Genomic DNA, 24,936 nt, shown 5'->3' with positions numbered 1-24,936 from the left:
AGAAAGGACACTATAAAGCATAGTTACTAGTGGACACCAGATTGTTTTAGGAGAGAAATATATAAAGTGATCTTCACTAGATATGCCTGATTAGGGATCAGCCCCTCTACCCATCTGTTCTTGGAAGGAGGGAACAAATTCACACTTGAGTCCTCCAAGGTTGTCAGACATTGTGCCTTGACATACATAATCTCTTTTACTCTGAACAACAATTTCTTGAGAATAGGAATTACCAGTCTCACCTTACTTGTGAGAAAAACTGAGGCACAGAACATTTACCCCAGTAGTAGTAAGTAGTAGAGCTGGGATTTGTGGGTAGGTGACTCTGCCTCCAAAGCCCTGACTATTCCACCCTAGACTTACTGTCTCATGGTCTGATTTGGGGGATATTTGGGGGGAGTGTCCTTTCTTGAAGATTTATAGCAACTCAGCCTTGAAGCACTTTGCCCTTATTTCCCCTAAAGTTTTTTGGTGTTTTTTTGTTTAGTTTTTTTTGGGGGGGGGGCGGTGGCCATACCCATGGCGTGGGGAAGTTACTGGAGCAGGGATCAGACCTGAGCCACAGCAGTGACAACACTGAATCCTTAACTGTTAGGCCACCGGGGAACTCCCTCTTTAAGTATTTTGACCAACCTTCAAAGTGTTTGGCAATACGGCATATTTGGAAGGTCTCATGAATTGCTACTTATTCCTTCCATTAACTTTTTTTTTTTTTTTTTTGTCTTTTCCAGGCCCGCACCTATGGCATATGGAGGTTCCCAGGCTAGGGGTCTAATTGGAGCTGTAGCCGCCGGCCTACGCCACAGCCATAGCAACACAGAATCGGAGCCAAGTCTGCGACCTACACCATAGCTCACAGCAATGCCGGATCCTTAACCCACTGCATGAAGCCAGAGATCGAACCCTCATCCTCATGGTTCTTAGTTGGATTCGTTAACCACTGAGCCACGACGGGAACTCCCCATTTTTAATTTTTTTAATTAATTTATTTTTTTGCTGCACAGTATGTGGAAAGTTCCCGGGGCAGGGAACAAACCTACATCATAGCTGTGACCAGAGGCGCAGCAGTGACATTGCTAGATCCTTAACCTGCCATGCCACAAGGGAACTCCTTCCATTTTTTTTAAAAGACATTCTTTTTCTTCAAGATAACTTGATGGGTTTAAATTTAGACTTAAAAAAAAATTATTCCCAAGGAAGATGTTTTTCATTTCAAGATGTTTGGCCTGCTCTTGAAACGAGAGGAAAAAAAGCCCTGTGATTGCTGAGGAGGTCCCTGGTCCTGTGCTATGACTCCTAACTTTGGCTTTGTTCTATTGCAGACAGGTCACTACCTTTCCATTTCTCACAATTGGGCTGAGCACAATTGAACCATGGGGGAACACAGTCCAGACAACAGCATCAGCTATTTTGAGGCAGAGGAAGATGAGCTGACCCCCGATGACAAGATGCTCAGGTTTGTGGATAAGAACGGACTGGTGCCTTCCTCATCTGGAACTGTTTATGATAGGACAACTGTTCTCATTGAGCAGGACCCTGGCACTTTGGAGGATGACGATGATGATGGACAGTGTGGAGAACACTTGCCTTTTCTAGTAGGGGGTGAAGAGGGCTTTCACCTAATAGATCATGAAGCAATGTCCCAGGGTTACGTGCAACACATCATTTCACCAGATCAGATTCATTTAACAATAAACCCTGGTTCCACGCCCATGCCAAGAAATATCGAAGGTGCAACCCTCACTCTGCAGTCGGAATGTCCAGAAACGAAACGCAAAGAAGTAAGTATAGCGGCGGGTGAGGGCCCAGTTTGGCTTTGGGGAAAGTCTTTACATGAGTCTTTCTGGCAGTTTCAGCTGGGGAGTGTAGGGGGTCCCTGGAATTGGGACCTGCAGTGGCTTTCCTTACTGTATATGCCTCACGTCTTGTTGTGACTGCTTTCTGGAACTTTTGGTGTGTACGGCCACATTGAAATTTGGGAAAAGTAAATTACCATTTTTTCAGAATGTCCTCCCCAAATCATAAATAAAATAGAAAATTCACTCTGGTAAATCCATGTTTCTGATGTGAAAGTAATAGAACTTGGCCTCTCTCTGGGTTGTGTGAAAATGATTTGTTTTGGAGAGATGAGTATTTGCTGGAATGTGCTTTATTTGTGAACGCTTAATGGATAATGAAGGCTGGCTTTCTTTTGTAAGAAAATGAGGCAAGAGACAGTAAACCAGGAGTTCCCTTGTGGCACAGAGGGTTAAGGAGCTGGCATTGTCACTGAAGTGGCTTCGATCACTACTGTGGTGCAGGTTTGATCCCTAGCCTGGAACTTCCACATGCTGTGGGCACATCCACCCTCCGCCCCCCAAAAAAGAGAGACAGTCAGTGAGAGCAGCTTATCTAAATAAGCTTTCATGCTCATATTTAGCTAATGTGAGTAAGGTAACACTTATTACAATGCTTTGAACACTGTAAAGTGTTGTACAAATTGTACTAGTGGTGATAATTAGCAGGAGTTAACAATGTAGTTTAATCTGAGGGCTAATTGCAAGTCAGCTGGAAAAAAGCGGATCCCTGCTAATTGCATTGCCAGGGACTAAATGTAAGATTTTCCAAACAGCCATTGTTTAGCAAAATATTTTTCTCTTTTGTTGTAATTAAGGTCTTGAAACTGGAGAATTTTATGATTTATGGCATGTGTGTTTTCCTTTGCTAGGCTTAGAATCTCAGAGCTGAAAGGAACCCTAGCAAGACCATGCTGTCTTACCTCCCACCTCAACAGGCATTGCTGTATAGCCTCTCTGACACCAGTTCCTCTGATCTCTGCTTGAATATTTTCATAATGATGAGAGCACAGTGTTTCACAGTTCAGCCTAATACATTTGTTGGCCAGCTCTGATTGTTAGAAAGCTCTTACTCATGCGGAGCCAAAATCTGCCTTCCTGCAGCTACTGCCCACTGGTTCTAGTTCTTCCTCTCTGAACAGTGAGCTAAACCTTCCTCCGCCAGGACAACCCATCAGGTAGTTAAGATCAGAGGCTTCTCTACATCTTCTCCTGTGCAGGCTAAACACCTCCATTTACTTAAATGTCTCTAATCTTGGGATGTTTTTCCCCTAGTTTCTCATCAGCCTGGTCACCTTTGATTGTACACGTTCCAGTTTTCCAAAGTCCTTAAAATTCGTAATTGAGCACGGTCTCACAAGTGTGAGTCAGCTAGCACTGAATACCGTGCAATTCTTATCTCTTAATCTGGACACTGTCCTACAATTACTGTATGATCTGTATTTTATTAGCAATGATATCTTACTGTTAGCCTGCACTTGGAAATCCCTAGAATAGTGTCTTTTCACTGGGGCTAGTTTTGTCCCCCAGGAGATACTTGGCAATGTCTGGAGACGTTTTTGGTTGTCACACTCTGGAAGTGCTCCTGGAATCTAGTGGGTAGAGCACGAAGAGCCTGTTAAACATCCCGCAGTGCACAGGACAGCCCTCTGCAACAAATGATTGTCTGGTCCCAAATGTCAGCTAGCTCTATTCCAATAAAATTTTACTTACAGAACAGCTCGTGGGCTACCCGGACTCCCTCTAGACTAGACTATAGGGAGTTGTAGAAGAGGAGGGTGGAAGGGTAGCAGAGGTCCAGACTCAGAAGGCAGTGACGGCCTGCTCAGGGGTTTGGACTGTATTCTAGGACTAGCAGGAAACCACTGAAGGTGTCTGAGCCACAGACTGATGTGGGTAGCGTAGCATTTTAGAAAGCTAGCTCTGGTAGCAGTGCTGGCATGATTACCCAGGTAGGAGATAGTTGTAGTTTTGGTCTGGAGTTTCACTCGAGTCTGATGAAGTGTAGTATGGGAAGAACCAGAGCTTTTGTTGAAGTGTGAGAGAACTTGAGTTTGAAGAATGAGCCGTGAATTGGGTCTGATTCAAAGGATTTGTCCGTTTTTCCAAGTGTGTTGAGTTGCTTCTGTTTCTTAGCACAGGGACCATAGGGATGACCAGTGGAGCTCCCAGTCTAGGTAGTGAGTTAAGTAGTTCCAGTCCACTGTGATAGGTGCTTGGAGGCATGTTCAGAGTGCCCTGTGCGTGCGGAGGAAAAAGCGGCCAACTTGCCTGTCCCCCTCACTGTCTGGGTATGGTGATTCCCTTATAGGAATCAGGAAGAAGCCAAAGTTCGATGGGGAAATGGACAAGTTGGTTGGAGTATATCGGATGTATAGTCCCTGGAGAAAAGTAAAGTGAACAAGTTGAGAAGCCCTTTGGAAATGTGGATCTGAAGTCAAGGACATGGTTTGGGATTAGCACTATGAATCCAGGAGCTCCTGCTGTGGCACAACGGGAACGGCAGTGTCTTGAGAATGCTGGGATCCGGGTTTGATCCTCAGCCCCGCACAGTGGCTTACAGCTCCGGTGCGCCACAACTGCAGCTTAGGTCCCAACTGCAACTCAGATCCGATCCCTGGCCCGGGAGCTCTGTATGCCACGGGGCAGCCAAAAATGAAAAAAGAAAACAAAACTGTGAATCCATGAAAGGGCAGTAGTTCAAACTGTGGGCAAATTACCTGAGGGAGAAGTAAAAGTTGTTCTGAGAATCTAAGGGTTAGAAAGAGAAAGAGGAACCAGAGGTCACACAGTCCCAGGAATGGATGGAGTAGTGTTGTGGAAGCTGAGGGGAGAGAGATCCAAGACGTGTGACTATTCCTTTGTGACCCTGCAGAGGGATTGAGGAGCCCAAGAGAAGCTGTTAGTTGTGCTGTTTGTGCAGTTGACCACATCATGGGAGGACTTTCACTAGAGCACTGGGGGCTGAAGCCAGTGGGTGGTGAGGAAGCAGGAGGCAGGAAACATCAAGCTTCTTATTTTTTATTTTTTTTAATAGGGTAGTTGAAGGAAGAGAGTGATGAGGCAGTAGTAACTCATGGGGATTGAATCATTTTTCAGCAAAGGAAATTTGAACGTGGCTTAGGGCCTTAACTTTGCCATCCTCAGTTAATGATTACTATGAGAGAGTGTTCCAAGAGCAAATGCTTGGGAAACAGTAAGTTGAATCAAGACAGGGGTTTGTTTATTAGTATGGGATTTTTCAGGAGCTTTTGATAATAAATAAGAAGGAAGGAAAGGGAGAATTCTCTAAATATTTTGAATTCGGGAAACCATTTTTCAGGTCTCATTTCCACAATCAGTATTCTGTGGAACACATTTTGGGAAATGCTGAAGTAGGCAGAAAAGGAGGAGATGGTAGGGAAGGAGTGATTATGCAATCAGTGATATGAGCTGTCACTTTCCCACTCCGTCCTACTGGCAAGCCTGCTTTAACAGTCCTGTCTTCTGGTCGTTAATAGTCACGTGGAGGAGTTCCCCTTATGGCTCAGCAGAAATGAATCTGACCAGCATCCATGAGGACGCAGGTTTGATCCCTGGCCTTGCTCAGTGGGTTAAGGATCTGGCGTTGCCGAGCTGTGGTGTAGGTCACAGATACAGCTCAGATCCTGTGTTGCTGTGGCTGTGGTGTAGGCCAGTGGCTCTAACTATGATTTGACCCCTAGCCTGGGAACCTCCATATGCCGTGGGGGCGGCCCTAAAAAGCAAAAAAAAAAAAAAAAAAAAAAAAAAATCACATTGAATAGGACAAGGTCAAGGGCATTATAAATACCTGGTTCAGTCTACCATGGATTGAGCTCACTGTACTTTCCTCCCACCATATTTTCCCATTCCTCACAGGAGACCTATGTGGAAGATTCTAGAAACTACTTTTGAAATCACTAGGCATGTGGTTGGTTGGGGATCAAGGGAGAAACGGCAGTGGCTTTCAGTCTGTGAAAATCTTGCTAAATGACCAGGCATTCAGGAGACTGTCTTCCTGAAGCAATATCTTAATGTAGCTTTGCTTTAACAGTAATGTTGTTTTATTCTGTGGCATTTAAATCCATTTAATTGGCCTGAAGAAGCCAGTGTTTATGACTGATAACACTCTTCATGATACTTTTACATCCCACCCCCACCCTCCACCCCCCGCCACACCCTTGGTCTTTTTCTCCATCTCTGTGCCCAGGTGTTACTCTGGAGAAATGAAATCATTTGATAACTAGTCTTCTTGGCTTCTTAAGCAGCTTATTTTCTGAGTCAGATTTTAGCTTGATTTTCCTGTTTACCCTTGATTGTTCCATTGTTTTCTATAGTGTGTGGTTGGCTTACCTATTCATTTCCCCCTCCATGCTTGTCTTGAACAAAAATAAACCAGCCAGAACCCTGCTACAGGCACTGTCTTCTCCTTCCAAGGGGTACTGGTCATTTTAATTCACATTGTACATGTCTTATTCTCGTACTTGCTGCTTTACTACTGCATGCCTGTTGATTTGGTAGCTTTGGAAACTCAAATCCAAATCCTGTCATTCTGCTCAGCACCTGCAGCATATAGAACTTGCCAGGCCAGGGATCAAACTCACGCCACAGCAGTGACAACGCCAGATCCTAAACCACTGTGCCAGCAGGGAACTCCCTAGAATCAGCATCTCAAGCTCTGCTTTTTTTCTTTTTTGCTTTTTAGGGCTGTACCCACGGCATATGGAGGTTCCCAGGCTAGGGGGTCTCATTGGAGCTACAGCTGCTGGCCTATGCCACAGCCACAGTAACACCAGATCCGAGTTGCGTCTGCGACCTACACCACAGCTCACGGCAGTGCCGGATCCTTGACCCATTGAGCGAGGCTAGGGATCAAACCTGCAACCTCATGGTTCCTAGTTGGATTTGCTTCCACTGCACCACACCGGGAACTCCAAGCTTTGCTTCTTTAATATCTTTCTACTGTGGGTTTCTGAGCAGCTCTGCTTCCTTTAGTTGGTTCATGCAGTTAATGGTTTCCCAGACTTTCTTGCATCTGTGCCCTTCTTGAGAACCTGCCAGGACTGCTGGTTTACCTATTCATCTACCTCTGGACCACACTGGTGAACATAACATGCCCCCATCTCCTGTTTTAACTGACGTGTGCTCTTCTGCTGGATAGTTGGCCAAGAAGTGTGAAGTAGCCCAGGACTCACATAACCAAATAATGTTCTTCATGATGCACCAAACTATCCCAGTGCATTGGTGGGGAAAGAGTATCTTTTTCTACCAAGAAACACAGTTACAGTGATGCTTTCTAAGTTAGGCTGCTTGCTGCCTTGGTCAGTGACAATCCAAGAAATTGACTGATTGATTGATTGATTTGATTTTTATGGCTGCATCTTCACATATGAAAGTTCCTGGGCCAGAGATTGAGTTCAACTGCAGCTTTGACCTATGCTCCACCTGCGGCAATGCTGGATTCTTTAACTCATTGCGCCAAACCGGGAGATTGAACCCTCACCTGTGCAGTGATCTGAGCTGTTGCATTCGGATTCTTTTTTTTTTTTTTTTTTTTTTGTCTTTTTGCTATTTCTTTGGGCCGCTTCAGTGGCATATGGAGGTTCCCAGGCTAGGGGTCTAATCAGAGCTGTAACCACCAGCCTACGCCAGAGCCACAGCAATGCGGGATCCAAGCCGAGTCTGCAACCTACACCACAGCTCACGGCAACGCCGGATCCTTAACCCACTGAGCAAGGCCAGGGATCGAGCCTGCAACCTCATGGTTCCTGATCGGATTCGTTAACCACTGCGCCACGACGGGAACTCCGCATTCGGATTCTTAACCCACTGCACCACAGCAGAAACTCCAAGATTTTTTTTCTTTTCTTTTTATTTATTTATTTTTTTCGTCTTTCTGCATTTTTTCTAGGGCCGCACCTGCAGCATATGGAGGTTCCCAGGCTAGGGGAATCCTTAACCCACTGAGCAAGGCCCGGGATCGAACCCACAACCTTATGGTTCCTAGTCAGATTCGTTAACCGCTGAGCCACGATGGGAACTCCTTTTTTTTTTCTTTTAGTGTGGCAAATTTTAAGTAAAAGGGATGAAACCTGACTCCAGTGTTTCAAGCCTTTTTGCAGTGTGTCCTTTGCCTTGGGAGTTCCAATCTCATTCCTTATCATCAATCCCTCAGGCAGTAGAATGATCCTCTCAGACAAACCGGGTTGTTGCTGACTCTCCAGTCTGCATACTGTGATTACTTTCCTTTACAGGGTCCCTTTTGAACTCCTACAGAATTGCCATTCAGAACTAGGACAGAGACTGTTGCTGCTTGAAATTCTAGTGTTAAGGATCCATTCATTTTTTTCCCCACAAGCTTTTACTTATTGAATATCTACTTTTGTCAAATATCAGGAAGGATGAAATAGTCCCTGCCCTGGGGGACTCAGAGTCTGCAAGGGAGACTAGAGGCTTTGTGGGTAGATATGTGAGATTTGGTAGGAAACCAGGGCAGGAAGCATTTTCCATTTATTATTAGGTGAAGTCATTTCAGCCTGTCCCCTGTATGCCTGCACGTATATTACATACCTCTCTGCAGCCATCAGCGTTTCCATCCCTAAGGCCCACAGGCTTGAAAAAGGGACAAAGGTGGTTTTGTGTATATATTGGTTTTCCAACATGGTGCTGCAGGAATAGCAGGTCGCAGATTTACATTTTATATTGGCTGTATCTGCTGGGTATTGCTAAAATTTTGCTATTGTAGGACATTGGAGAAAGCATCCAAATTTTAATGTTTTTCTCTTATTTAAATCAAGCTTATTCTGCAAGTGGTTTCTTATGTGATGTGTGAAGGGATAATTTAGATGTACGTTCCGTCTTCGTTCTTGTATATACTGCGTGGCCTTGGGCAAGCTGCTCTGTTTCCTCTTTTGTAAAATCGAAATAAAAATATCCCATTGCGTTTTGTGAAGATTAAATGAGATTTATTCATATATAGATATACAAGAGTGGAGGCATAAGACACTTAGCATAGTGTCTGGTGCATGGTGGTTGTTCAGTGAATGTTCATTTACTTTCTCTTCCTTGTAGGCTTACATGGTTCTTAAGGCACGGAGGTGATCTCCTGTTAAAGAAAAGATTAAAATTATCTTTGTCAGGAATTCTTTGGGAAGCAAAGTTGTAAATTGTGTTTGGGTTCCCTGGAATCCAGTAACCCCTAATTTGCTGAGCTGTTGTATTAATATTGCTGTGGAAAGTGAGCCACCATTTCTAAGTACATTTTATAAGGAAAACATGTTCGTAGTCCCGCTGAAGGGTTCTGGGTGTGGCCCTTGCCACAGCTGACCTTCCACTCTCATACTCTGCTCCCTTGGAGTCCTTGGACTTCCTTAGCAGCAGTCCCCTGATGGTGGGCACTTGGGGCACCAGGCAAAGCTGGGGCTCTTTTTAAAAAAGATTTTTAATTTTTGGAGTTCCTATCATGGTGCAGCAGAAACGAATCCGACTAGGAACCATGAGGTTGTGGGTTCGATCCCTGGCCTCACTCAGTGGGTTAAGGATCTAGCATTGCCGTGAGCTGTGGTGTAGGTTGCGGATGCAGCTTGGATCTAGCGTTGCTGTGGCTGTGGTGTAGGCCGGCAGCTATAGCTCTGATTTGACCCCTAGCCTGGGAACCTCCATATGCCATGGGTGCAGCCCTAAAAAGACAAAAAAAAAGTTTTTTTTAGTTTTTAAAAATTGAGCTAAAATTGACTTATAACATGATATAATAGAATGATTCAGTATTTGTATATATTGCAAAATGATCACCGCAATAAGTCTAGTTAACAGCCACCACCACGCATAGCTACAAATTTTTTTCTCGTGGTGAGAACTTTTAAGATGTATTCTCTTAGCAACTTTCAAATATTCAGTACAGTATTACTAACTATAGTTACCATGCTGTACATTACATTCTCTTGACTTACTTCTTTCTTAAGCTGAGGGCTCTTACAGCTAAAGAATGAGGACTTGTGTAATGCTGGCAGTGGCAGTGCCAGGACTGCAAGATGGCCAGCATCTGTTGAGTGCCTCTTATGTATTAGTCACTGTGTTAGGGGCTGTAGTATAGTTTTTTATTTAATTTTCATAACACTGGTATAAAGTAGGTACTATAAGCTCATTTTACAGGTAAAAGAACAGAGGCTTAGAAACAGACAACTAGCAGGTGGTAGAGTTGAATCAAGGACTTTCTGGTTGCCAAAGTCTATGATTTTCTGTCATAACACCATCTTTGCAAAGACAGAGGGGAGAACTAGTCGTCGAGATCTGCTAGCTGTGCAAAGGGCTGAGAAATGAGGAGCAGCCGAATGGCATCAGTTCTGTAAGGGAGAAGGGGTGCGGGGTGTGAGCAGCTGTTTGAATTCAGCCCTGTAGTAGGTGGACGGGGTCAGTGCAGAGCTCTTGTGTTTCTTCTTGGAGCTCTTTGGTCGCACTTTATGGAGTAGGAGAAAGGAGGTCATTGCCAACTTGGGAACAGCGTGGTAATGGGGAGAGGGAGAGGAAGTCCCTTGTGATGGGAGGGAGAGAGCAACCTTTATAGCCCTAACAGCCAGGCCAGTCATTTATGTGGACGAGTGTTCGTAGCCGGGTGCGCAGAGTCAGAGACACCCTTTCCTCGTTGGGAATGGCGCTGTTAATCTGTGTAGGAGCTTGTCCTCTCAGGTTCATTTCTTTTTCCTCCAGCCTCTTCTCTCTTCCAAATTTTTTTTTTTTTTTTTGCATTTCTTGGGCCGCTCCCGCGGCATATGGGGGTCCCCAGGCTAGGGGTCTAATTGGAGCTGTAGCTGCCAGCCTACGCCAGAGCCACAGCAACGCAGGATCCGAGCCGAATCTGTGACCTACACCACAGCTCACGGCAACGCCGGATCGTTAACCCACTGAGCAAGGCCAGGGATCGAACCTGCAACCTCATGGTTCCTAGTTGGATTCGTTAACCACTGCACCACGACGGGAACTCCCCGAATTTTTTTTAAACTTTTGTTTCCTAGGGTTCCAGTGTTCAACTGTCTTCAGTTTTGCTTATCTCATTCACCTTTCCTTCTCTGATCCTGTTGACTTAACAGGGCAGTCATCTTTGTTAAATATTTCTCTATTCTAGAACTACTGGGGACATTTTATAAGTCAATCTCAGTTCTCTGAGTGCTCCTGCTTTCTGTTCGTTACTCGCATAGGACCCCTCAGTGAGCCTCACCAGTACTGCCTCCGAGATCCTTAACTTAGAAATCAACAGCTGGAGTTCCCGTCGTGGTGCAGTGGTTAACGAATCCGACTAGGAACCATGAGGTTGCGGATTCAATCCCTGGCCTTGCTCAGTGGGTTAAGGATCCGGTGTTGCTGTGAGGTGTAGTGTAGGTGGCAGATTCGGCTTGGACCTGGCGTTGCTGTGGCTCTGGGGTAGGCTGGTGGTTACAGCTCTGATTAGACTCCTAGCCTGGGAATCTACATATGCCTTGGGAAGCGGCCCCAGAAAAGGCAAAAAAAAAAGAGAGAGAGAAATCGACAGCTGTTAAGGCCACACGGGAAAATTAAAGTGACGCGGTTCTTAAACTCTTTTGGAGAAACATGTTTTCTAAAGGAATTAAAAAAAAAAAAATTATGGAGTTCCCGTCGTGGCTCAGTGGTTAGCGAATCTGACTAGGAACCATGAGGTTGCAGGTTTGATCCCTGGCCTCACTCAGTGGGTTACGGATCCACTGTTACCGTGATCTGTGGTGTAGGGTCGTAGATGCGGCTCAGATCTAGCGTTGCTGCTGTTGTGGCGTAGGCAGGGGCAATTTGATCCCTAGCCTGGGAACCTCCATATGCCACGGGTGCAGCCCTTAAAAAAACCAAAAAAACAATATATATATATATATATTATATATATATTATAGCTGATATTTTATAATGTTCAATTTCTGCTGCACAGCAAAGTGACCCAGTTATATATACATATACATTCTTTTTCTCACATTATGCTCCATCATGTTCCATCACAAGTGATCAGATATAATTCCCTGTGCTATACAGCAGGACCTCATTGCTTTTCCACTCCAAATGCAATAGTTTGCATCTACTAATCCCAAACTTCCAGTCCCTCCCATACCCGCCTTCCCCTTGGCAACCACAAGTCTGTTCTCTATGTCCATGAGTTTGTTTCTGTTCTGTAGATAGGTTCATTTGTGCCATATATTAGAGTCCAGATATAAGTTATATAATATGGTATTTGTCTTTCTCTTTCTGACTTCTTCACTTAGTATGAGAGTCTCTAGTTCCATCCATGTTGCTGCAAATGGCATTATTTTGTTCTTTTTTATGGCTGGTATTCCACTGTGTATATGTACCACATCTTTTTTTTTTTTTTTTTTTTTTTTGTCTTTTAGGGCGGCACCCGTGGCATATGGAAATTCCCAGGCTAGGGATCTAGTTGGAGCTACAGCTGCTGGCCTACACCACAGCCACAGCAATTTGGGATCTGAGCCACGTCTGCGACCTACACCACAGCTCACGGCAATGCCGGATCCTTAACCCACTGAGTGAGGCCAGGGATCGAACCCGAAACCTCATGGTTCCTAGTCGGATTTGTTTCTGCTATGCCACGATGGGAACTCCATGTATCACATCTTCTCAATCCATTCATCTGTCAGTGGACATTTAGGTTGTTTCCATGTGTTGGCTATTGTGAATAGTGCTGCTGTAAACATAGGGGTGCGTGTATCTTTTTCAATGAAAGTTTTTTCAGTCCATTGGAATTTTTGGTGACATTATGTTCATCCTGTAGATACTCTAGTTAATTTTGTTAGGCCATTTAATTATGTGCCACCTCTCCCTCAAGGTTTTTATTTATTTATTTATTTATTTATTTATTTTGTCTTTTCTAGGGCTGCACCCGCAGCATATGGAGGTTCCCAGGCCAGAGGTCCAATCGGCGCTATAACCACCAGCCTATACAACAGCCACAGCAACTCGGTACCTCAGCCGCATCTACAACCTACACCACAGCTCACGGCAATGTTGGATCCTTAACCCACTGAGCGAAGCCAGGGATCAAACCTGCAACCTCACGGTTCCTAATCGGGTTTGTTAACCACTGAGCCACATCGGGAAGTCCCCTCAAGGTTTTTAAATTCAGCTTGGGCATCATCTCTTTCAGGAAGCTTTTCTTGGTCATCCCCAAGTTTTTCTTAGTCCAAGTTTTTCTTTTAAAATTTTCTCTATATTTCTCTATATTCTTAACATCCATTATCAGGGCAACTTCTTGTACTGTATTGTTCTGTCTGTTTGATTCCCCTCTTGACTTTGAGCTTGTTGAAAGCAGGGGCCATTTTTTTCTGCATTCCTAGCACCTGGGGACAGTACAGTCCCTGGAATATAATTGTTTTGAGTGGGTGCATGCAGGATAAACCTTGATTGTATTTAAATGTACCAAATCTTGTAATACCTCCTCTATGTAACCTGTTTTTTGCAACTTCCTGCTCTGATCCAGTTTGAGGAGGTTTAGCTTTCTCTTTTTGTGAAATTTGGTGCTGTTTAAAAACGATTCTGAAAGACATAGTCCAGGGCCTTTCACTTACTGCCTCCCTCCAGATGGGATGAAATTACTTGTTTAGTCAGCGTATTATCGGGGAGCATGTGCTTTGGCAGTCATCTCTCCCACTGTTAAACACAAATACCTTCCCCAGTCTGCGTCCTCTGCCACCTTTCTCCTCTCTTCTCAGCTGTTGCATGCATTGTCTCCAGCTCCTCACTTTCTCCCTACTTCCTGGTTCTGCTCCTGCTCCTCCAATGAAGCCAGTCTTGCTGGGGCACTTCTGCCCTTGTGAGTTGGCTGAATCCAAGAAATGCTTCATCAGTCGCCTCTACTGCGTTTGACCTGGTTGCCCATCCCCCTTGAAACTCTATTCTTTGTCACTCATAGTCCTTGCTGCTACTTTCCCCAACACCAAGTCTTGCTGGTTTTGTTTTGTTTGTTTATTTAGTCATCTATTCTCTCACTCAGCAGGTACGAGTCACTTCTCCATAGGCCCAGTCCCTGAGGCTGTGGCAGTGAACGAGACAGACATGGTCCCTGCTCTCATGGAGCTTACAGTCGAGCTGGAGGGTAGCCATTCACTTATTCCACAAATACCTGTTTAGCACTTCCTGTTTTCCAGTTACTATTGTGCCTAGAAACTAAATAGATAATTATGTATATTGTTTAGTTATGTAATTATTTAATCTTATGGGTATTTTGTGCTTTAAAAAATACAGGATGCTATGAGAACCCACAATAAGGATACCTATTCTAGTTTGGCTCCAGAAGGGGTAGGGATTGGTCAGGGGAGAGGTCCTTGAGGAAGGAACATTTAATGGAAGCTTGAATTAGCCGAGTAAGAAAACCTGGATAGGACCAGGTGTTGGCTGGTGAAGAAACAGGGATAGGTAGTTAATTGCGTGTGTTACTTTCAAAGTTATCAACTGTTGTAGCATCTTACTTCTGCTCTTATCATTCACCGTTGTCCTAAGCTCTATGATTGGGACATGTGCAGACTTATTACAGCATTCACAGTCTTGGTTCTCCTTCTTGGTCAGTAGTCATTTTGAAATCTCTGTCTCACAGCACCAAAGAGATTTTTCAGTCTTGTTGTTGTTGTTGTCTTTTTAGGGCCACACCTGCGACATATGGAAGTTCCCAGGCTGGGGGTCAAAACAGAGCTGCAGCTGCCAGCCTATACTACAGCCACAGCAACCTGGGATCTGAGCCGCATCTGTGACCTACACCGCAGCTCACAGCAACACTGGATCTTTAACCCAATGAGCAAGGCCAGGGATCAAACCCGAGTCATCAAGGGTACTAGTTGGGTTCATTATGGCTGAGCCACAATGGGAACCTCTGAGGTTTTCAGTCTTGAGAAATCGGGACATATGCATGAGAGGATAATTAACTATGTAGGCAAAGTGACGAGTGAGTGGTAAAGTTAAATATTATTGGAATTCAGGGAAGGGCACTATCACATAGATATGGATTGATAGTGGAGGGCCTTAAAGGTGGTGAGGCTTGCGTGAAAGGAGGAGAGAGACTCAGAAAAGCAGAGAAGAAAGGAATCGAGCCTTTCCAGGAGAGAGAAAGGAGAGGGCAAAGGCAGGCGAGTGGGAATTCACTGTTGCAGTTATAGGGAAGGGGGTACCACCCTGTAGGCCTCCACAGAGCCTGCTGTTGGAGTGGAGACAGAAGATGACCCGGGGAGTTCCCGTCGTGGCGCAGTGGTTAGCAAATCCGACTAGGAACCATGAGGTTGCGGGTTGGATCCCTGGCCTCGCCCAGTGGGTTAACGATCCGGCGTTGCCGTGAGCTGTGGTGTAGGTTGCAGACGCGGCTTGGATCCCGCATTGCTGTGGCTCTGGCGTAGGCCGGTGGCTACAGCTCTGATTCAACCCCCAGCCTGGGAACCTCCATATGCCACGGGAGCGGCCCAAGAAATAGCTAAAAAGACAAAAAAAAAAAAAAAAAAAGAGAGAGAGAGAAGATGACCCAGGAAGGACTTTACGAGGCTAGGGAATAGGGCAGAGAGATGGCATGTGTAAAACACTGTTTTAGAATAAATCTGGCAATGATTGGCTTCCTCTGCACTGAGCCCTGAGAATGCCTGGTCAGTAGTTCAGTTCAGCAGATGAACTGTTCACGGAGCACCTCCTGTGTGGCGTGGAGAAGGGAAGGGGATGAAGGAGGGAGCATTTGCCTAAGGAACCTAAAGACAAGTGCAAGTTCATATTGGGGATTGGGCAGATGAAGAAGTCAGCCCCTCCCTTCCCCACCCCCACAGGTTCTAGGGATTTGGCTAACTCTGGTTCACAGGCCAAATCCGTATAGATGTCTATTTCTGTAGAGTGGTTTTTACATTTGAAATCATTTTAAAAATCAAAAGAACACTATTTCCTGATATATGAAATTCAGATTTCATGGTCCATAAATAAATTTTTTTGGAGCACAGCCTTGTTTGTCCATTTCTGTATCGTCTTCAGTTCCTTTCACATACAGCAGTGGAGTTGAGTAGCCGGAGACTGCATGGCCCACAAGGCCTAAAATGTGCACTATTTATTTGGCCCTTCAGAGAAACCTTGTCTGCCCTTGAGTCACACCCATCCTCGTCTCAGAACCAGCTAGAATGTCCTCCCTATCTGAGGCTTTTCCCTACACCCAGGCTTTTATTTATTTGTTTATTTATTTATTTATTGTCTTTTCGCCATTTCTTGAACCGCTCCTGTGGCATATGGAGGTTCCTGGGCTAGGGGTCGAATCGGAGCTGTAGCTGCCAGCCTACGCCAGAGCCATAGCAACGCAGGATCCGAGCCGCGTCTGCGACCTACACCACAGCTCACGCAACGCTGGAACCTTGACCCACTGAGCAAGGGCAGGGATCAAACCCGAAACCTCATGGTTCCTAGTCGGATTCATTAACCACTGCGCCACAACAGGAACTCCCAGGCTTGCTTTTAAATATCTCTGTCTTCTTTATGTTCCTCCCAGATCCTCATCTTCTTTCTTCTAGGACTTTCTCCTTCCAAATGTGCTCAAGACCTGTCCTACTTTAAACAAGGAAACAACGGTTCATCAGCTCAGAGGTCCACTTGTTCTGCTCTCCCTCTCCAGTCTTTATCCCTGCCTTTCATTTATTCATCTATTCCAGACTTCTGACCCCATCAGTCCACTAAAACTAGTCTTGCTGAGACCCTAGTGAATTCATAGCTGTGGGATCCAGTTATTTCCCCAGTCCTGTCTTCCTTGTTTTCTCTGACATTAAACATTTTGATTATTCTCTTTTCTTTGAGTCCGTTTTTCTTTTGACTTTTGTGATACCCGTCTCCTTTGCTTCTCTTCCTAATTCCCTAGCCCTGTCTCTCAGTCACCCATCAACAGCTTGTCTTCTTCCACCAGTTACTTACTTAAACATTGGCGACATTCGGAAGCCTCTCCTTTGTCCTTTTAGCCAAAATTTTATTGAGCATCTACTATATTGAAATACTTTACATAGATTATTCCTAATCCTTGCGACAACCCTAAAAAGATCGATTTTGTTTCCTCCATGTTATAAATAGGAAATTGAGACTTGGCTTAAGTGATTTTTCCCAAACTTACACAGAAAGCTCAAACCAGCCTTCTGTAGTGTACAGGAAAGCCACCTATGCCAGAGACTCCTGCCATAGACTTTGTTTTTAGCTTCTAGTTGTATGACTGTCTGTCTACCAGACATTTCCACCCAGAAGTCCAGGGAGCACCTCAAATCCAACTCATCATCTCTCCCTCACCCCTGTTCAATGCAGAATTGGTTTGTGACCAGTCAATGTAGTCATCCAGGCCATAACCTTGGGAGGTGATCTTGACTTTGCCTAACCCCCACCCCTGCCCCACCTCAGCACCTGGTTGTAATTAAGCCAGTCATTCCTCCCCTTTTAATTTCTCTGGAATTCATTCTCGTAATGTCCACTATCACTTCCCTGGTTCAGATTCTTTTCATGTCTGTCGTGGACTGTTTTCCCTCTTCCTTTAATCTCCATCCCCTTTTCTTTTCTCTTACCCTTTCAGTCTTTCTTCCATAGGCTTCCAGAATGATCTTTTTGGAATCTGTGGTCTGATTGCCTTGCCATCTCGGTTAAAACCTATTTATGGCTCCCCAGTGTCCTCTTCCTTTACTGCATTGCTTAGCTAAGGGGGCTTCAACTCATTTTTCTAGATTCTTCTTCCAGTCTCTTGCATACTCAAGCGTGTCTGTAGTACTCTGTACCAGTGTACTCAGTCATCTCTCTGTGAATGCCCGTCTCGTTCAGTTTGAGGAGCACTTTTTCAGTTTATCCCTAGAAAATAGACAAACAGGCAAAGGCCCCCAGTTCAGAGAGAGAACCTCAGTCTCTGAACCTTCTCTGAGTCTGGACTTTCTGAAAAGGGTTAGGTTTCCCTTCTTTTTGCTTCCCAAGCACTATGCCTGTGTAGCTGTTGTTGGGCTCAGCCTTGTGTATAATTTGTGCACATCTGCCTCCTTAGAACGTGCTCTGGAGTTCCCATCATGGTTCAGTGGTAATGAACCCAACTAATATCCATGAGGATTCGGGTTTGATCCCTGGCCTCGCTCAGTGGGTTAGGATCTGGTGTTGCCATGAGCTGTGGTGTAGGTCACAGACATGGCTCAGATCCCAAGTTGCTGTGGCTGTGGTGTGGGCTGGCAGCTGTAGCTCTAATTCAACCCCTAGCCTGGGAACTTCCATATGCCATGGGTGCGGCCCTAGAAAGACAAACAAACAAACAAACAAAACCCTGGTGCTCCTTAACAGCAGAGCTTTTTGTCTTGTTTGATTTTTTTTTCTCTGTGGTATCTTGCTTGTTGCCTGGGACATAGTAGTTCATTAACTGTTGAATGAATAGCGGTAGCATAATGAGAGATACGGACTGAGGCTTGGGAGAAAGGTGAGGCTCAAAGGATGAAGATGTTTGCTAAAGCTATAGAATAGGCAGTACTGGAACCCTGGTATGTAGAGCCTCAGATAAAGGATAGTTTTTTCACAGATCTTTTATCTCATTTTTTTCTGCTCAGAAGCACCGTGAGACAGTGGGGGCAGGCATGCAGATTCATCTTTAAGAAATAACCTGAAGTTAAGTGCCAGAATTCAGTCTTCTCTCCAGCCAAGTCTGTGCTGTTTCCAGTGGAGAGATGGGGAAGGTTTCGGAGATGAGAGAGAGGTTTGGGGCTAAAGCTACATTTAGAGGTCAAAGAAAAGGAGTGGCTCAAGGCAGAACGTAAAGTGAGCCCCAAGGAATTACTGTGCGGTGAAGGACAAGTTTTCAGAAGGGGAAGGGCCCAAGGGCCCATGAAATAATGGGGAAGGAGGAAAGAGTTTGACCACCAGGAGGTTCAAGAGGATGATTTTGTCCAGTGAAGCCACCTTGCCAAGTGGTTCCACCTGTGCATAGCACGCTTGCCAGAAGTGAGGTAGTAAAAGGAAACCAAGAGGCTGGCAGTGTGAGAAGTGTCGTATTACCAAAAATTCCAAGAAATTTATGGTACATTTGTTTCCATTTTGTAGACCTGAAAATATGTGGTATAAACTTTGCCAGTATATAATCAAGCTAGTATACCTAAAACTGAGTATATAAATGTCAGGATGTTTTAGACTCATAACATTGGTCAATTCCAATCAAGAAATAATGCCAGAGAGCAGGATGTTGGATCACGTGTTAAAAGTCAAATTGTATTTGAATGTGGGTAACTGTAATAATATATGCCCACCTTTAGAGTCCAGATTTTTACTAGAATCTGAAAAGCCTATTCTTTTTTTTTTTTTTTTTTTTAAGGGCCACAGCCATGGCATATGAAAGTTCCCAGTCTAGGGGTCCAATTAGAGCTGTTGCTACCAGCCTACACCATAGCTGCAGCAATGCCAGATCCGAGTCACAGCTCATGGCAACACCGAATCCTTAACCCACTGAGTGGGGCCAGGGATTGAACCCATGTCCCCTTGGATACTAGTTGGGTTCGTTACTGCTAAGCCATGACAGAACTCCTGAAAAGCCTATTCTTATACTCATCTAGAGTATTTACCTACTTAATAAGCTTATGTCCTCCCTGTTGCCCTCATTATTTGTTTTCCAGATATAATTTGATCAACAGGAAGATTTCCCCACTTTTGTTGGAGGTTGTTTTCTCTTTTTTTCTTTTTTTTTGGCTGAGCCCAAGGCATGCGGAAGTTCCCGGGCCAGGGATCGAACCTACACCACAGCAGCAACCTGAGCCATAGCAGTGTCAATGCCAGATCCTTAACTGCTAGGACACTAGAGGATTCTTGGAGGTCATTTTCTGTGTTTATGATAGAAATCTGTTTGTCTCATCCACAGCTGCTAAGAGCCAAGCTCTGGGGGGAGTTAGGGCCTGGGCAGCCCTTTTGTCCTACTGATAAGGTGTCCTCTGTCTGCCAGGTAAAGCGGTACCAGTGCACCTTTGAGGGCTGTCCCCGCACCTACAGCACAGCAGGCAACCTGCGCACCCACCAGAAGACTCACCGGGGAGAGTACACCTTTGTCTGTAATCAGGAGGGCTGCGGCAAGGCCTTCCTCACCTCCTACAGCCTCAGGATCCACGTGCGAGTGCACACGAAGGAGAAGCCATTTGAGTGTGACGTGCAGGGCTGTGAGAAGGCGTTCAACACGCTGTACAGGTCAGGGCCCCCCCCAACCACCGCCAGCCCCCAACCCTCTCTCTGTCCTCACTGCAGAGCGTGCTTCCTGCACTCTAGAGAGGACAGCCATTCTCACCTGTTGACAGTTCATTAGAGGAACTTGTTACTTAAAGACCAGCATATATTGAGTTGGTTAAAAAAATTAGAGCACATTTGGGTCTGGGTTTGTATCTTCTGGAATGACACTCTGGCCTGAGGATTTCAGTATTTGGTATAGAAAAGTATCTCCTGTTGGCTCAGGATCTTGACACTAAGGTTTCTTTCATCTCCTTTCCTGCCTCCCCTTGAGGATTAACTTTTTTCTGCCCTCAGGAAGTGGAGAGTGGTCCCTTCTTAGCCATTTCTCTTTTCTACCATTTGTATCAGGAAACTTATGTTAGTTTTCACCCTTGGCTGTAAAACAGCAAGCATAATAATAGCTCACACTTAAAAAGCACTCACTGCGTCCTAGGCAGTGTTCTGAGTGTTGATCCTCACAGCAGCTGTGAAGGAAACAGAAGCACAGAGGGGTTTTGCAACTGACTCAAGGTCCCCCTTGCAGGTGGAGGTGAGACCAGAGTTTGAGTCCCAGGCAGCCTGGCTCCAGAGTCCCACTCACACCATGGTGCTGTTTACTTCTCTGAAATTTCTCTCTGAGCACAAAATTTCAGATACTCACATATTATGGCCATAGAATTCTTATGCACTTGATCCTGAAGCACATCAGGCTGGCGAGGGAAGGCTGTGTAGCACATTGTGACAATGGGGATTTCATGGGGATGTCTTCCAGGCTGAAAGCACACCAGAGGCTTCACACAGGGAAGACGTTTAACTGTGAATCTGAAGGCTGCAGCAAGTACTTCACGACACTCAGTGATCTGAGGAAGCACATTCGAACCCATACAGGAGAAAAGCCATTTCGGTGAGTCTTCCTGTTTTCTCTTTGTCACTGACCAGGTTTCAGCTGGGTGTCTCGATGTGCTCTCAGATTTTTCAAAATGGAAAGAAAATTCCCTTGGCTACTTCTCTGGCGGTGTCTGCTCTCACCAGAATGGCGGGAATGGCTGCTGCCGATGAGGGCTGTGGAGTCCAGGAGCATCCCCGCTCTGGATGATGCTCTCTCTGTCTCGTTTTTTCCCTTTATTTTCAAGAAGTGTTTGTTGAAACTCACTTGATGTGCTAGGGACTTTTATCAGTGCTAGAGTACTACTGAAACACAGGCCCCCCCCTCTTGAGAACCATAGTCGGGTGGAAAAGAACCACAATTAACCAGACGGTATCTGACACTGATGTGCCAAAAGGACTCTGAGCATGGGGAAGGATACCTAGCTAAGAAGAGGTGAGGCAGGAAGGTGACAGGCGATGACGGATGCAAGTTTTTTATGTTATTACTTGTTCATGTCTGCCTTGTGACATCTCATGTGTAGCTACAAACACAAAGGAGCATCTTTTTTTTCCGTCCTTCCTTCCTGTCTTTCTTTCTTTTTTTCGCTATTTAGGGCCGCACCTACAGTGTATGGCAATTCCCAGGCTAGGGGTTGAATCAGAGCTGTAGCTGCTGGCCTACGCCACAGCCACAGCAACTCAGGATCCAAGCTGCGTCTGCAACCCACACCACAGCTCACGGCAACACCAGATCCTTAACCCACTGAGTGAGGCCAGGGATTGAACCTGTGTCCTCATGGATGCTAGTTGGATTCATGGCCACTGTGCCACAATAGGAACTTCCTGTTTATAAAGATTTAAATTTTTATGTATACGGACACACATGTATATTTAATTCATACATGTACAAATATAAGCTTGAAGGAAGGAGTTGTATTATCTCCTCAGCTCATAGCGTATAGCGTGGTCTGGGCATTCAGTAGGCATTGAAAAATAATTTGGTTTTTTTTTATTTTTATTTTTTGTCTTTTTTTGCTATTTCTTGGGCTGCTCCTATTCCCAGGCTAGGGATCGGATCGGAGCTGTAGCCGCTGGCCTACGCCAGAGCCACCCCAAGCCGTGTCTGTGACCTACACCACAGTTCACGGCAACGCTGGATCCTTAACCCACTGAGCAAGGCCAGGGACTGAACCTTCAACCTCATGGTTCCTAGTTGGATTTGTTAACCACTGAGCCACAACGGGAACTCCTGAAAAATAATTTGGAGACAATTGCATGATGTATTTAACAAGATGATCAGTTCGTAAAAATTTCCCCCTAAATATAATATAGATATATTACTGAAAATTGCCCATAGTCAGTGTCTTTGAATTCTAGCAGGAGAGATTGCAATTATGGTCATGGCATTAGACATACTCCCTTTCTGTGCTCAAATCACTCACCTCCTCACTAGGATACCGAGAAATTGAAGTCTTCAGGGACAGTCAACTCTTAAACAGTAATTAAATGGAATTGTGTTTTTGTCTTTTTTTTTTTTTTTTTTCTTTTTCTTTTTCTTTTTCTAGGGCTGCTTCCCGTGGCATATGGAGGTTCCCAGGCTAGAGGTCAAATCAGAGCTGTAGCCGCTGGCCTATGCCAGAGCCACTGCAACGTGTCATCTGGGCTACATCTGCGACCAACACCACAGCTCGTGGCCGGATCCTTAACCCACTGAGGAAGGCCAGGGATCGAACCCGAAACCTCATGGTTCCTAGTCGGATTCGTTAACTACTGCGCCATGACAGAAACTCCTGGAATTGTGTTTTTAAAATTACAGATGCCTTCCTGAGTCCTGGCAACTCTAAAAGCAAGGGTATTTAGATTCTAGTTGGTCACTCTCCAGGTGCTGTGCAGCTTGGGTTACTTTTTTTCCCCAAAGGGCTGTTAAGGGGACTCATTTCTATTCAATCACATGCATTTTTGTGATGATTAAAGCTGCCGAATTTTCTTGAATGTTAAATAGAGCTTTGAACACTGATTATATGTAATTAAAAAGTAAAATGCAAAAAAAAAAAAGTAAAATGGTTTAGAGAAGCTTTCTGTTTAAATAAGTAAAATGTTTTGGCTTATAAGAAAATGCATTCATTTCATGTAAATAGTTATTGAATGCCTGCTATGTGCAAGAACTACAGCACATAAAGAACTACGTGGACCCTGCCCTCAAAGACTTTACAATCTAGGAGAAGCGATAACAAATGTATACACATGGAGATAAAACAAGATTGGAAATGACAAGTGCCATAAAAGGAGCATGTAGATAAATGCCTTAGGAGCTCAAAGGAGGGAAAAGATTACCTCTAGTTTTGGTTATCAAGAAAGTAAAAGAGAGGCATTCCCGTTGTGGCGAAGTGGAAACAAATCCAATTAGTATCCTTGAGGATGCAGGTTCAATCCCTAGACTTGGGAATCCGGACTTGCCATGAGCTGTGGTGTAGGTCACAGACATGGCTCAGATTTGGCATTGCTATGGCTGTGGCTGTGGCTGACAGCTGTAGCTCCAATTAGACCCCTAGCCTGGGAACTTCCATGTGCCGTGAGTTTGGCCCTAAAAAGCACACACAAAAGAAGAAAAAGAAAAGAAAAGAGAAAAACTCTCCATGCTGCAAATTATAGATAATTATATTTACAGCCCGTATGTTCAGACTGATTTGTTCTGGTCCTGTGTTTTCAGGCGACATGCCTATATGAGAGCCTCTGCACCCACTACCAGTATTCCTCATATTCCATTTACAGTAGATTTCCATATGTATTCTCATTGTTGATAGAATTCTGTTGTGTAATTCATCAAAAGGCTTTTTTTTTTTTAGCCACACCCATGTGGAAGTTCCCAGGCCAGGGATGAACCATGCTGCAGCAGCAACGCAGGCCTCAGCAATGACAGCGCCAGGTCTTTACCCCACTGAGCCACAGAAACGCTCTTTTTTTTTTTTTCCCTTCAAAAGGCTTTTATTATTAGGGCTCTCAACATCTGCCTTCCCTGTAGAACAAGAAATACTTTTCCTGGGCCTTCTATTCTCTCTGATCCTAGATTCATCCCCTTACTTTTCCAGGGCCGTGTCGTCATCCCCATCTGTTAAGCCAGTTTCATCAACCTAACCGTAGTGTTCTGAACAGTCTTTTTAATTTAAGTTTAACAAGAGATTTTAAAGATAGAGGTCTATTGGCTAATAACCACTGTCTTCTTTGCTTAAACAACTCACTTAGGTGTGATCACGATGGCTGTGGAAAAGCATTTGCAGCAAGCCACCACCTGAAAACTCATGTCCGTACGCATACTGGTGAGTTTAGACTAATTTTTATCTTGTAACCTTCATTGAGCCACTAAAGAATTGGTGTTTCCATTGAGACCTATAGAACTTTGTGGAAAGAGCACGCCTCATCAGTTTAGCCTTCACCTGTAAGGTTTTCTTTTTTTCTTTTTTTCTTTTTTTTTTGTCTTTTTGCTATTTCTAGGGCCGCTCCCGCGGCATATGGAGGTTCCCAGGCTAGGGGTCTATAATCAGAACTGTAGCCGCCGGCCTACGCCAGAGCCACAGCAACTCGGGATCCGAGCTGAGTCTGCAACCTACACCACAGCTCACAGCAACGCCGGATCCTTAACCCACTGAGCGGGGCCAAGGATCGAACCCGCAACCTCATGGTTCCTAGTCTCATTCTTTAACCACTGAGCCACGACGGGAACTCCCCTGTAATGTTTTCTTTCAGAGGTAAAAAGAATCTAAAGGTTGGGCTCAGGAGTCCAATCTTAAGAAAGAAAACCAATGCAGAGATACTCAAAAAAGAATCTGAGGGAAAAGAAGTAATCTCTTTAAACTTCCCAGGAGCAGGCCATTCTCAGTGCTTTGCTCTTCATCAAATTGTAGGACTAAGATGGTTAACATGTAATTTATCCACCTTATTAGTGAACACTCATAAGAATGTATACTTCCCTCTATTGGGGGAAAGTAGATGTATTAATCCAGTGAAATAATTTCATGGTAAAATTAACACT

General features: G+C 44.8%; 1 protein-coding gene across 7 annotated transcripts in view; it reads left to right on the top strand.

Annotated features, from left to right (window-relative positions):
• The window catches only part of MTF1 (metal regulatory transcription factor 1), a 49,399-nt gene that overhangs the window by 832 nt on the left and 23,631 nt on the right, over positions 1-24,936 (top strand). For all 7 annotated transcript variants that reach the window (XR_014804846.1, XR_014804849.1, XR_014804848.1 and 4 more), the window contains 4 exon segments: positions 1,323-1,781; positions 19,783-20,021; positions 20,812-20,943; positions 24,150-24,223. Coding sequence is in view for 2 of the 7 variants with exons in the window: in XM_021093301.2 (XP_020948960.2) it covers positions 1,374-1,781; positions 19,783-20,021; positions 20,812-20,943; positions 24,150-24,223 (853 nt within the window). In the remaining 5 variants the exon portion in view is untranslated.

This window comes from Sus scrofa, chromosome 6 (genome assembly GCF_054392235.1).
Source record: "Sus scrofa isolate SSC_HxYL_T2T_F1_AM1 chromosome 6, Sscrofa_HxYL_maternal_Yorkshire_Landrace_v2.0, whole genome shotgun sequence".
In the NCBI taxonomy this organism is placed as follows: domain Eukaryota; kingdom Metazoa; phylum Chordata; class Mammalia; order Artiodactyla; family Suidae; genus Sus; species Sus scrofa.
This window is presented reverse-complemented; position numbering and strand designations above follow the sequence as displayed.